Here is a 14208-nt window from a genome sequence, read left to right as displayed (position 1 = left end):
TTTTATAAGAACTTTAAAATTTGAAATTAACATTCTCAACAGCAACCTTGTGCTAATTCTGAAGGAAATACAACTAATTGAGAAAACAGTAGGCAATCAAGTTCTAATATACAAGGTTCTTACTCAAATTTTTGTTTTTATTTCCATGACTTTCTCTGACCAACTTCGTACAAATTCCCTTATCCACATGTCCCTTACAGTACGGCACATTGACAAAATAAAACAGCATTTGAGTTACTATACATATATGTTTTGCTTCTCCAACATTTTAATTAATTAATTGTTTTTTCTAATTAACAGTTATATATTTTTTATAATTGCTGAATTATTAAAATTAAAAATAAAATGTATTATTAAAATTCTGTTATTAATCCATAACCATAAATCTACATGGCTTTGAAAAAAGAAAATAAATAAATTATTTTTTATTATTCATTAACAAATTCTATATAATCCATGTACAAAAGTATATATTTATTAAATTTATCTCTTCACAAATTTCCTGAACTTTATAAAATATTAATAAATTAAAAAAGAAAAAAAATTTGTTACACAATCAAAATTATTAAAAAGAAAATGATAAAAAAATACCATTTAAACTATTTTTCATTTTGTGTACTTTGTAAATTTTTGTTTAAGCTTGGGAGAAATTTTGTACACTTGCGTGCTCGGGTTCAATTCTCTTGTTGTGTATACTTTTCTTTTTCCTTTTTTTAAATTCATAAATACTTATAATGTATTTATTTATTTACTCATTCATTTATTTCTTATTATTTATTGATTTTTTTGGTATTTTTTAATGATTTATTTATTTTAATTTAATTTAATTTCTACTATTCCAAGTCTAATATTTTTACTTTGAAAATCCACCATTGTCAAGTTGAGAGGTAGCTACTTATGCCGGGTTTGAACATGGGTCTATAGACTTTTTCACTCACTCTTTAACAGTTCGTTTCTGAATTTCGACATAAATAGATGTATTTGTGCAGTGAAATTTATTTTGAAAAATTATTTTACAATTAAAAAAAAATGTCATCAAGAGAAGCAAGTTCTTGATGTTCAGACAAAAAAACTGTTGATGATAACTCTTTATACAGTGATGTATCAAAGCAATGGCTAAAAGATGGAGTATTAATATGTAAATTTTTCGACTATTTAAACTAAACATTCGCATCACCCAGGTATACAAAATAAAATAAAAATTGTCTTCTGTTAATCTTTGTAATATTATCTGTAAAACCAGTATAATAAGTCCTGATAATAGATGAAAGTCAAATTTATAGTCGAAAAATTTACATATTAATAAGGAAAAAAGGACATTGAGGCAATTTAATTAAAAGATGGAGTAGTTTATTATGAGAGTTTACTTTTCGAAAATAATTTAATTGCAACAACATCTTCTGATACACTATCTGAAGATGCTATGCTGATAGGCACAGAATTATACAATAATACATTGGATGTGTTGAATGAAAAAAACTTTATAATTGATGACGAATTGATTAATGTCCAAGAAGAATGTACAGAAGGAAATTCTGAAGCAGTTAAAGATGACTCATCTGATGACTATGTATCATACCTGATGAAAAAACATAGAATGAAGGAATATATTTCACCGGAATATAAAATCAAAGTTTTAAAAGTAGCAAAAGCACACCTTACATGGAAACTACAAACATTACAAAAAATGGATGTAGTCATTTGAAAAGAATGGATCATTTAAAATTATGGGAAAAAGATGTTGAATGTGGTGGAACTATTTTTGATAAATATCATTTGATTGATTCTTGGACATATAACTGCTTTGTCAAAATGAGACATAATTATCAAAAAAAATATTATAATAATAATAATAATAAGAAGAAGAAGAAGAAGAAATAAATGAATGAGTAAATACATTATAAGTATTTATGAATAAAAAACAAAAAGTACACACAAGAGAATCAAACCCGAGCATGCAAGCATACAAGTCAGGAGCATTACCACTCATGCCGCACCATGCTCAAGTGAAAGTACGCGTAACTTATATATAAAGTGCTAAAGAAAACTTTAAGTTCGTTTTTCTCGATTATATTTGAGTGTTGCACTTTAGTACTTTACAGGTAGTACATTCACGTGGTATACTACCTCTACACTAAAGATCATCAAAATCCATTTCCCCAAAGCCGTAGGGTCTCCTAGTTAAGCGTACTGTCAGCAAAAAATCAACAAAGCCGCCAAGGAAGCAAATTCCCTGACTTTTTGACAATTTTTAACAAATTCCCTGACATTCCATGACTTTTTCTGAATACTAATGAAAATCCCTGACTTTCTGGCTGTGTAGGAACTCTGAACATATTCTTTTCTAAAAATTTAAATGTGTATGTTCTATTTGTCAAACCATTGGTTTATATTCAGACATTCAGTCGAAGCCTGATGATGGACAGAAAAGGCAAGCGAGAAAAAATTGCATATTAAAAACTTTCCACTGAGTTAAGGTGTATTTGTTAATAATTAAAAGATATACATCTTTATACTATTTTGAATAATATTTTATTTTAATTATACTGTTTTAAATTTTCTGTACTTTACATTAAATATTATACAATAAGTCCTTTAAGCAAAATGATGTTTCACAAAAATGATTTTACCATAAGCTAACTGATGTAAACAATAGTTTCTAAAGTATATTTCTGGTCACAAAAGCATTGAACTTCTAAATAAAGACTCCTCTAATATTAAAGATTGATTTTTAACCCATTTATTTAAGCTCAGGATTATACACAACATACTTATTGTTTTGTATTTAGTCATGCTTCAAAATGACAATCTAGAACTGTTTTCCAGCAATCTAAACTTGCTGGAAAACAGTTCTCACAGGCAGCAACAAGTCCATGAGGATGTCTCAAAGCATGAACATTCTGTAAGATGATATCCAAAATCCAAAGGATTATGGTGTATTATTCCCTAATAACATATACTGTACAAAAACTCTGAAAATTAATTTGATTATTCCAACAAACAGATGGATTATCAGACTACATTAAGACTAATAAATAATTAATTAGCTTTAACAGAGGTCCCTAAAAATAGAGATATCTCATAGGAAACTAATTCAAAAGCAGAAGTTTTGGCTGTGTCATGCAAACTAACATTCTGTGAAGAGACATCATGCTAAAATGAATCAGTGACTCTTGATGATGATGACAACAAGCCCTATGGCTGGATACCATCAAAGCATGACCATGAATAAGCTGAAGGAAGCTGTATTTGACAGCCAAATGTAAGACTATGGAATGACCTGGAATTGGCCACACCTATATGATTAAACCCTAACTATATGTTATAAATTATATAAAATCCTGAAAATTAAATAATAGAACAAAACTGTTTGCAAATGATGTAAATTTTATTTTATAATTTTATATTTTAGATTTTATGCTCATTGCTTCTTTAAGCATTAAAATATGCTTATAGTACTAGTAAGTAAAATAAGTTTTCTTCCTGTTTAAATATATTATGAGAAGTGTTACAAACAATAAAACATTGTACAGAATTTACCTTTCTTAATTTTTCAACCTTATTTTCTTCTTCAGCCTGTTTCTTCTCTGTTTTAGTGACATAAATATAAAAATATTAAATTATGTTTATCAAATGTAACAGACAATAATCTACATTTAATACTAACTCAAAATTTCTTCTTGTTCAACAGTTTCCTGCCCACTCAACAACGATTTCAATCTTTCTATTTCTTCCTGATATTCCCTCAGGAGAGCATCTTTTGGATCTTCATTTATTTTTGGCTTGTTTTGTATATTCTTTGCTCTATTTGCATACCGTAGTGTGCTTAACGTTTCATCATAGTTATTATCGGCTGGAGAAATGCAAGCCACCATCAGCGTTTTAGTATTTCCACCCAAAGAATCTTGAAGTAATCTCGTAAGTTTAGAATCTCTGTACGGAATATGTTTGGATTTTCCATCTACCAAAGCCGAGATCACATTGCCAAGTGCAGACAGTGAGAGGTTTATTTTTGTGGCTTCTTTCAAACGATCTCCCGTGGCTCCTGAAATATAAGTGATATATCAAAATATATAATTTAAGCCAGTAAGGTATGGGAGTTCATTAATAAACAAATAAATCTGTACCCGTCTTAGCCTGACGTTCACTCCCAGCCAAATCGACAAGGTTAAGTTTACCCTTTCTTATGTGTTGATCAACATCAGTATCCATATTAAACGTTTCCAGATGGATCGTGAATATTGAATGACTCCGAGAAGAGTCAGCATTCATCAATGTGGCACCAACAGAACGATTTTTCCAGCCTTTATCCATTATCTCTTCACACTGTTGAACATTGTGAACAGGATGTAAGGATAAACCTAAACATTACAAAACTACATTGAAAGATCTTATAAAATAAAAAGTAAGACAAAAAAATAGTAAAAAATTACCTGCTACATAAACTCCCTTGTCAGGATGTTCCTTTAAATCTAGCTTTTTTTTACAGTCTTTACCTAAAAGATCACGAATCTCTTCATTGTATATCTCCAGGTAGCAAGCATGAACTAAATACTTTTTGTTTTCAGATGTCGCTATCGCTTCAAAAACATGTTCAAATGCCCTAGGAATAATACCTCTCTGCGTCACTGGATCAGGTATACCCTGCATCGTAAATGATTTCCCACAACCGGTCTGTCCATACGCGAATACTGTTCCATTGTACCCTTCTGTAACTCCCTGAAATAAAGCAAAAAGTAATAATTTCATACATACATATATATATATATACACACATACTAAAAGAGTTGACTTACCTCTACTATAGGATAAACTATCTCATTATAAATTTGTTCAGTAGTGGCATTAGTAAAATAAGCACCATCAAATGTAAAATTTTTAGGAGGAGCTGCTTTTTCATTAGGATTTGTAATTGAGCATTGGCCTAACGGCGTATCTATATTAATGATAACCTGCAGAAGAATTGTGTTTAAAAAATAATTAGAGAAATTAAAAAATAATCTTCTATGATAGTAAGATGTTGCCAACAAAGACAAGGACTTCAAATATCCATAAAAATAATAATTAAATAGAGAGACAAATATGGTAGTGGAACTAGAGATATCAAGGGGTCCAAATTAAACATGCAAACTTACAATCACCCCTGTACCACTATGGATGTAGCTACTAGTTCTGTAAATGAAGAGTATACTTAGATATAGGGGCATTTGTCATTTTTGAATGTGACAAATGCCTCCTTATTCATGTACTTATCAATATTTTTCTTTGCTTATTTACAATGGTAAGAGGGATACAAGAGGGGACCAGAGAGCATAACCAGGAGCCAGGAAGCATAACCTGAGCAGAGAGAAGGTAATCAAGACCTAGGGAGAAGATTAGGAAGCATAACCAGGGAATTTCTCCTTCCAGTTACACTCCTCATCAGTTTTTTACTTAAATTATCAAGCATAATTTTCATATAAGAATTCAAAATCTCTCGCAAATAATAGAAAGCTGAAAAAAATAAAATGCTATTTTTTCTTTCCAAGAGCTTTCCAACACAATAAAAGAAAAAACAGAAATAGACTTGTCAATACACAAAACAGCAATTCAACAACAACAAAAATAATAACTTATGTTGACAGAAATGAATGAGCTCTATGGTAACTGTTTCGGAGAAAAAGAAAACAATCTAAATAATGAATTAATAAAAATGTATCATAATTCCGTATTAGTCACAAAGTAAATAAAATAACATTAAAACGTTCGATTAAAAGAAGTAGTCGTCGACATTCGTCTCTTTAATGCTCCTGACACACTTTCCATTTTTGCATCATTATAACACTTTATTACAAAAAAAAAAAAAACACATTGGCCTTCAAGCACTGCATATTTTTTCCAAAACAAAATTATGAACTTTGAGATATTAAATAAACTACAATACAAATGATAAAAAATGGTATTTATAGCAGATATAAAAATGTTTAAATTCCATTGGATACATCAACAAAATATTTCAGATGGGAGCCATCTTTCATATTAGATAGGAGCTTTACAATTACAAACTACTTCTTATGTGGTTAATTTTATTCTATGGCTGATGATAATGGTAAATTTTTAAAGGAAATATGATGTGGAGTAGGAAAATGCCAGCAAATCAATAATGATATGGCATACAAAACATGTACTTAGCCATAAGAGTGAATGTTACTTTGTTACTATTGCTAACGAATTAATTTTTCACATACTCGTTAAAGATTTTACTAAAGTTCTTTATTAACAAAATTATTTTTTTAGTTTTGTTGACCTTTAATATAATAGACTAACAGAGAGAAAGATGATTTGATAATGCTGATTGTTTGTTGTAAGTGAAATGATATCAACTGTAACAAACTTTATATTTTTCATAATATATACTGTTGGTGCCTCTTATTATGAAAGTTATGAGAAAATAAATGCCACACTTTCAATTATAGATACAAACAATAACTATTGATGTACAGCCTGGCAGAGACTATACAAAAAGTGACCAAACCTTGTCACAATACGAGTCATCCACTGCCTATTGGATATACACAATAGCCACATTGATGTGGCATAGGCATTCCAACAGAAGATGCAGATCTTATATTGGAATGCCTATTGGAGTGTCACACAATTAATTTTAGCTAATATAAGACAGTTATCACTGTTACTTTCCTTTACTGGTACTTTATGACTCTCTTAGTAAACATTCATTTAACTCCTTTGACTTTATAAACATACCCTAAATTTTCAGTTGCCTGATTGAGGTTAAGTGACGAGTTACACTTACGGTCCTTGTATATACAGGTATACCTCGACTTATGTTGTTCCCGATTATACGTCGTTTGTCAAAAAAGTATATGGAAAAATAAAAATCAAGTTTAAGTCATTTTATTCGACTTTACGTCTGTCCGCCACAAATATTGAAGTCGTAATATCATTAGAAAAGCATTTAAAGCACATAAAATCATATTAAAATATATACATTTACAAGTATGTACTGTATTTACAGTACATGCATTTGTAAATTTAGATTACTTTTTTCTGTACTATTAGGTCAGTCCATAAGTTTGTGCGTATTTTATGACCTTGTTTTGCTGTTAAAAATGCCAGTCTAATGTGATACTTNTTGAATTGTGTTCGACAATGGAAACTTGTACAATTACAAAAACAAAAGATAATGTACAGCTTTTCATCACCATTCAAATACTACATTCAGAGTTTTCTTTTTCTAAAGAAAAGGCTGTCACACAAACATCTCAATGGGTAATTGGTTCAAACACCTTTATTTTCTAGGAATTATCACATCCACAGACTCCAAAAATACTAGCCAATCAACAACTTTATTCCACCCAGATGCGTTTAGGAAATTACGATATTTCTCTCCTCAGTGGGTTTTCTTTCATACAAGCTAAACAAGGCATAAACACTTTTTTGATACTCTCACACAATTTTTCAATTTTCCTACCATTTTGACTACTTTCTGTGATAATTCCTACAAAATAATGGTGTCTGAACCAATTACATATTGAGATTTAAAAAAAACATAACAGAAGCAAGAGATAAAGTACACAAACATGTGTGGATTTTTTCTAGACACCAATTAAGTTTAGAACAATGCTGGTGAAACATTAATAGGACATGAGAAAAACAAATGTACAATGCCACAAACCTGCTTTGCAACACAACAATACTCACATAAGGTGAGAGAAGGAAGATAATGTTAAACAATTTAATTCCCCATGAAAACTGATGTACACAAAGGACTTAAAGTTTTCAAACAGAAAATCAGAGGGGGAATGCATTACAGAAATGCAGAAACTTTGGAAAATGCTTGAAAATGTACAATTATCAACTTATCTAGAAATTATTTTCAATTAATTGCATTTTTTAAGTTTTGTAGTTTTAATTTTATAAGAACTTTAAAATTTGAAATTAACATTCTCAACAGCAACCTTGTGCTAATTCTGAAGGAAATACAACTAATTGAGAAAACAGTAGGCAATCAAGTTCTAATATACAAGGTTCTTACTCAAATTTTTGTTTTTATTTCCATGACTTTCTCTGACCAACTTCGTACAAATTCCCTTATCCACATGTCCCTTACAGTACGGCACATTGACAAAATAAAACAGCATTTGAGTTACTATACATATATGTTTTGCTTCTCCAACATTTTAATTAATTAATTGTTTTTTCTAATTAACAGTTATATATTTTTTATAATTGCTGAATTATTAAAATTAAAAATAAAATGTATTATTAAAATTCTGTTATTAATCCATAACCATAAATCTACATGGCTTTGAAAAAAAAAAATAATTATTATTCATGAACAAATTCTATATAATCCATGTACAAAAGTATATATTTATTCAATGAGTTTAAAAATAAACAGAATAAGCATTGAAAATCATGTCATAGTTCATATTGTGCTATATAACTTCTATAACCATTGAGTACAACTTCAATTTAATTCCTCTGTAATTTCCACATTCCTGTTCATCTACTTTCCCTTTAAAAATTAGCACCAGAATACTTTTCCTCCATTCATCCAGTATTCTTTCCTGCTGCCATAGCTTTTTCATAAAATCCCATACAATACCAGCTTCTCTTTGCCTAAACATCTCTATACTTCTACTGGGATTTGATCAGCTCCTACTGCTTTCTCAATCTTCATTTTTCTGTGTCCTTCCTTCTTGCTTATATCTCATACCACTCCATTTGACTCTCCATCCATTCAGTAGTTCCCTAAGTTCTTTCATCTTTCCTTTATCTTTCGATCTTGTAACATTTCTCCTTTCCCATCTTTTATTGANCCATATTTGCCAGATATTGCTCCCAGTGATTATCATCTTTTTCGGAGTTTGCAGAATTTTTTAAAAGGAAAAACTTTTGAGGATGAGAACAATGTAAAAAAGGCTATTTCTGAATATTTTGATTCAAAACCGAAATCATTTTACAAAGACGGGATTAAAAAGCTACCATCAAGATGGGAAGAAATTGTACAAAATAATGGTGAATACATTATAGATTGAAATAAGATTTAATTAAAATTTTTTGTTGCTTTTTTTGTAGATAAAAATGTGCACGAACTTATGGACTGACCTGATATATTAAAAACTAAAATTTACTTGTTTGTAAGCTTAAAATAGATCCTTATTAACCATATATTATTAAAAATGCATTAATAAATAAAATACAGAACTAAGAATGGTAATTTATGGTTTAGCCTAGTGACAAGTAGATTTGGAGACAAGTAAATTTGACTTAAGTCGCCTCTCCTGGAACCAATTACCGACGTAAGGTGAGGTATACCTATATTACACTTCATAACTGTCAGAAAACTTACAAAAATATTCCACAAACAACTCGCGAGCCAAGATTGGCCGTAGTGACTCTACATGCTAACATTCAATCTGATATTCTCAATGTATTTCCATTCTGACAAATGTAATCAAACATCTTTACTATACCCGATACGATTAAAGCTATCCAACTACCAAAGCCAAATATTATCGGGCTAGAAACGGCTATAATACTAATAATTTAATAGACAATTTGACAAGTTAGGCACCATCTCTGACAAATGTTTGGAACAAACAAATTTGATTGTTCTGGAATCTGTTTTGTCAAGCTCCATAAAACTGAAAGTAAACAGTACATCGGTAAGTAAACATCACTCATTTTTTACGTTATTAGCTGCTTTAATGCATCAATTATACTTTTATATTTGAACAGCACATACAAACTGTGCTTAAATTAATTTGCACAATCTAATAATGAATAGTCTAATATTCTGAATGCTAATTTGACTCATTAATTGCAGAAGTATTCTTTAACATCAGTATCAATTAGCTACAAATCTCTAAAAAATGATGTATGTATTGTTTCCCCAAAGAGAAATCTAACAATATTTTATCTGAATTAATCATTCATTATATATTATTCAGTTAATCCTAAAAAAATTACCTTATTTCTACTGATATATGAGGTAGGAAGAGATTAATTAAACATCATTATTTGAAGTCTAAAACTTTGGCACGCATAAACATCTTTATAGCTAAGTATGCTTACAATATGGCAGCAATATGGGCTCAAAAAGGTTTACCATCCCTGTCATAGATGTTCAAATTGATTCCCTTCAGCCGTTATAAGACCTGTATTCTGGTGCAACATGATGATTTGACATGTCTAAGTATCTTGGAAATAATATGACATTCTCTGGTTATCACATCCTTCAATTCAGCAAGCATATGTGGCCAATTCTGGTACACCACAGATTTCAAATGGCCCCGCAGGAAAAAATGAAGAGGGGTAAGATCTAGGGAGTGGGGTGGCTGTTCCACAGGACCTCTTCTGCCAATCCATCTATTGAGAAACTTCTGGTCAAGGTACTTGTGGTCAAGGTCTCACAGCAAAATGTGTCAGATTATGATATTTTGGTCAAACTAACAAGTATGCTATGATTATTTTGTAATCAATAAATTATATATGAAATCAAAATTTATAGATACAACGCAATCATAAAATCTCTTTGCAATTACCGGGGAAATTAGAGTAGCTTCTGAAAAATAAAAGTAGTGATGCCACAGGCAGATCATGCATTGAAAGAGTTAAAGTTAAGATATCTCCACTTGATGGAGCTATGTGGATGAGGCATGACTTTACAATTGCACTATATAATCCAAATAGTGTCATTATAGTGTCAATGCATAAGCAAAATTGTTTTCTATTAATATATAAGTTTGTTAAAAAAAATTAGCCAGCAAACTAATCTTTTCTATCTTTTCAAATAAACTCACAACTCTATTTATTAAAGCAAATGCAAAATATTTCTGACATAGCTAAAGTCCAACATATTAAATAAATATATTGGTGAATAAAGTATCTCATATTTTGTACCAAATAACTGACACTTTAACTCATTTATTTTGCTGAATTTCAAATATAAACAATTCAGAGAATACCATCATCTGAAAATAACTGACACGTCAAATTTATCTGTTATGCTCTACTTACCGAATAAGCTCAAAGACAAAGAGTAATGATAGAAGCTACTGGAAAAATTCTCATTAAATTTCCAGTATGTATATTCAAGACTTTTATTATATAGAAAATCAAAATATGTTTATTTATTATAACATTTTAGAAATATAATTATGCTGTAAACATTACAGACATCAGGTAACCAACTTCAAGAGTGTGATCTCCACTAAATGATCCTGTGTTATTCCATACAGAATTTATATATTTTGCCATAACAGATAAGAAAGCATGTAATAATGTTATACTAAATACTAAGATTTCTATAAAAAATTTAAAAGAAATGTAATTTTAAGAACCAAACTTTGACCTGCAACAAGAAATTCTGCAGCCAGCTGGATGGCCAAAGCGATTAATTAATTAATTAATACATTAATAATCCCATCAAGTTCTACATGTTAACCATACTTAAACAAATTTTAATTAAAATATAGTTATTATTCGGGGGATGGGGTGGCTAAAGACATCGGCAGAAACAAATTTAACATTTTACAATTTTGCAAAAAAGTTCATCGAGTAATCTTGCTGCAAAGAGAAAGAGAATTCTTTAGAGATTTCTTGTAATGTAACATTATTAAATCAGAATTGCAGTTTTCAGCAAGCGGTATTAAGAAATGACATGTATATAGTAAAGGAAAGATCATTAATTTTGTATGAAGTCAGAGTATGCTGAAAAATTGGAAGGAAAAATCAATACGCTGCTATATTTAATAATTTATTCATTATTTAATACACTTAATGCTACTTAAAAATTTATCCATTTAGGGCAACTGATTAAAACCTTCAAACGTTTTTCTTTTTATTAAATTCAGTGTTATAAATCTTTTCTTTAAATTAATTAAGCTTCAGCTTTGCGTTACATATAAATCGAACAATCGGGATTATAAACCCCAACCGTTAAATATATTAATATTCCTAAAAGTATGATGATAGGATGCATTAAAATTATAAATATTGCGTGATAATCATTGTGTTTATACATTATGAATATTATATAAAGCAAATAACTATCATCTGAAAAAGCGTTGAACGTCTTACCTTACAAGAGAGCTCTTTCTCTCTCTTGTTTATTGGACGGCATCGAACGATAACTTTAACTGATTCTGATGCCATTTTTTTTGTTAAGTATCCCCGAAATTTTACCTGAAAAAGAAATTTATAATGATAAATAAATTGTATAAATATAAACTAATATATAATAGAACTAAATAAAAACTAATATATAATAGAACATTATACATTATAGATTACATTTGTTGACCATATAATCCTTGGCACAAATTTCTACTCAGAAGACACTATAATTTATCATTATCTCTAAGTAGGTCAATGCCCTGCACATGTAGAATGGAAATAAAAAGGCCAAACAGATAATGATATTTGCACGAGAATGAGTTAGCGTTCGTCAAATTCATTGATAAAAGTACAGTAGGTAATTTTATGGTATGGTTTTTTTCAAATTAGAGAGAATTTTCAGCAAGAGAGCCCAAAACCAAGTATATTCAAAGCTGCAAAGATGATGATACAGTAGAGCCTCGAAAACTCGGCACTCAATAACACGGCACTCCGGATAACTTGGCCACACCCTAGCAGGGCAAAAAAAATCCTTAGTTAATTAATTTTCATGATAAAGACAGCTTTATGCCTCAAAGTATTTTTCTGAGGTCTGTCTTATCAGGTAAATTACTGTACACAGTGTATTCATTAATTTTCATTTTCATGTAGTAAAGGCTCTATGCCTTCATAAAAGATGTACTTTTCCTTTGTTTAAGGGTATTTGGGCAGTTTATTCTCTGTTGTATTCTCAAGTAAACAATACATACAAGTACAGTACAGTATTTTCTGAGGAAACACTCATACTTATTTTTTTAACCCCATTCCCGATAACCCGGCATTTTCACAAACTCGGCCATCCTTCGGTCCACATTAGGCCAAGTTTTCGAGGGTTTACTGTAATATGATTCTTAAGTTCAAACTTAGAGAGTCCAATCACTTTTGAAATGTCCACTGAATGATATAACTTTAGTAACTTTACTATACAATTACATAACATAACATGAGCATTATTCCTATAGAAGGAACATGTTCATGATCATCTCAAATTGTACAAACATCTTTCCCCAATTGCACAGGACACTTCCTATAGATCGGTGGTTCTTAACTTTTCTGCTGTCTGTATTCGAATTTTACACCCCAAAAAAGATCCATTAAGGTTTTTTTTTAAAAGGGATAAGATCATCTCATTTTCTCATACGTGTTTCGGCCTAGTTTTAGATACAGCTCAAGTAATTAAGAAAATTCATCAATAATAAAAAAAAATATTTGGATCTGGGTTAGGGATTTACTACAGAAATAAATTATGTAATTACATATTTAAATTTGACTTTGGTATATTTTTTAAGTTGTACATTTTAAAATGATTCAGTTCTTGTTAAAAAAGATGAGGAAATAAAATTTTAAAAGTTTAATCATTTGAAATGGCATCTTACACCTCATACTACTGCAGAGTAAGTGTCTTGCACATGAAAATGCGACAGATCGGTGGTTTCTAACCTTTTTGAACACACAACACAATCAGTAAATCATGCAAAGGTTGTGTCATAATTTATTATTAAATGTTATGAGACTGGACAATGAGTCAATCACAAATCTCTCTCTAATTCCTTCTCTGTGGTATTAGAGACAGATTTGTAGTGTGGCTGCTTGAAATTTCGAAAATGTTAGTTACATTTTGTTCCTTTATAATTCATCTTGCGGCACATTTAATATGACTTCTCACACATTGGTTAGGAACTACTGATGATAGCCTAAATAAAATGATAAACTGGGTAAAAATCTAGTAGATTGTTACCAGTCTCCAAATGTCCTTTGATATATAAAATCAAAAAATTAATCTGCTAAATCTTTTTAAATTTCTGGCAATGTAGAAAAATTTGGTATTATAATCTGAAAGCTGTCATTTCATTTGATGTTAGAAATTTAATTTAAATTTTTAATAACGAATAAAATGACAGCTTTCAAAAGTTAACTTTGTTTATACTTAATTACTATATAGCCGTACTATATATATATATATTTTTTTTTAAATAATTAATTTTGATTTTTACTTTATCAGGATCAATAAACACAGCAAAAATCATTTTTTTTTATAAATTATAT

General features: G+C 29.7%; 1 protein-coding gene across 1 annotated transcript in view; it reads right to left on the bottom strand.

Annotated features, from left to right (window-relative positions):
* LOC111627945 (osmotic avoidance abnormal protein 3-like) overlaps positions 1-14208 on the bottom strand; it is a 62376-nt gene that overhangs the window by 23797 nt on the left and 24371 nt on the right. The window contains exons 2-7 of the mRNA XM_023371645.1: positions 12088-12192; positions 4797-4952; positions 4434-4719; positions 4128-4361; positions 3668-4045; positions 3541-3587 (exon numbers count right to left, since the gene is read on the bottom strand). Of these exons, the coding sequence (XP_023227413.1) occupies positions 3541-3587; positions 3668-4045; positions 4128-4361; positions 4434-4719; positions 4797-4952; positions 12088-12162 (1176 nt within the window). The 5' untranslated portion in view covers positions 12163-12192. The remainder of the gene's footprint in view (positions 1-3540; positions 3588-3667; positions 4046-4127; positions 4362-4433; positions 4720-4796; positions 4953-12087; positions 12193-14208) is intronic.

The sequence above is a fragment of the Centruroides sculpturatus genome, unplaced genomic scaffold (assembly GCF_000671375.1).
Source record: "Centruroides sculpturatus isolate CEXI.00-Female unplaced genomic scaffold, Cexi_2.0 scaffold507, whole genome shotgun sequence".
Classification (NCBI taxonomy): Eukaryota; Metazoa; Arthropoda; class Arachnida; order Scorpiones; family Buthidae; genus Centruroides; species Centruroides sculpturatus.
The sequence above is the reverse complement of the archived record's forward strand: the minus strand, read 5'-3'. Positions and strand labels throughout refer to the sequence as shown.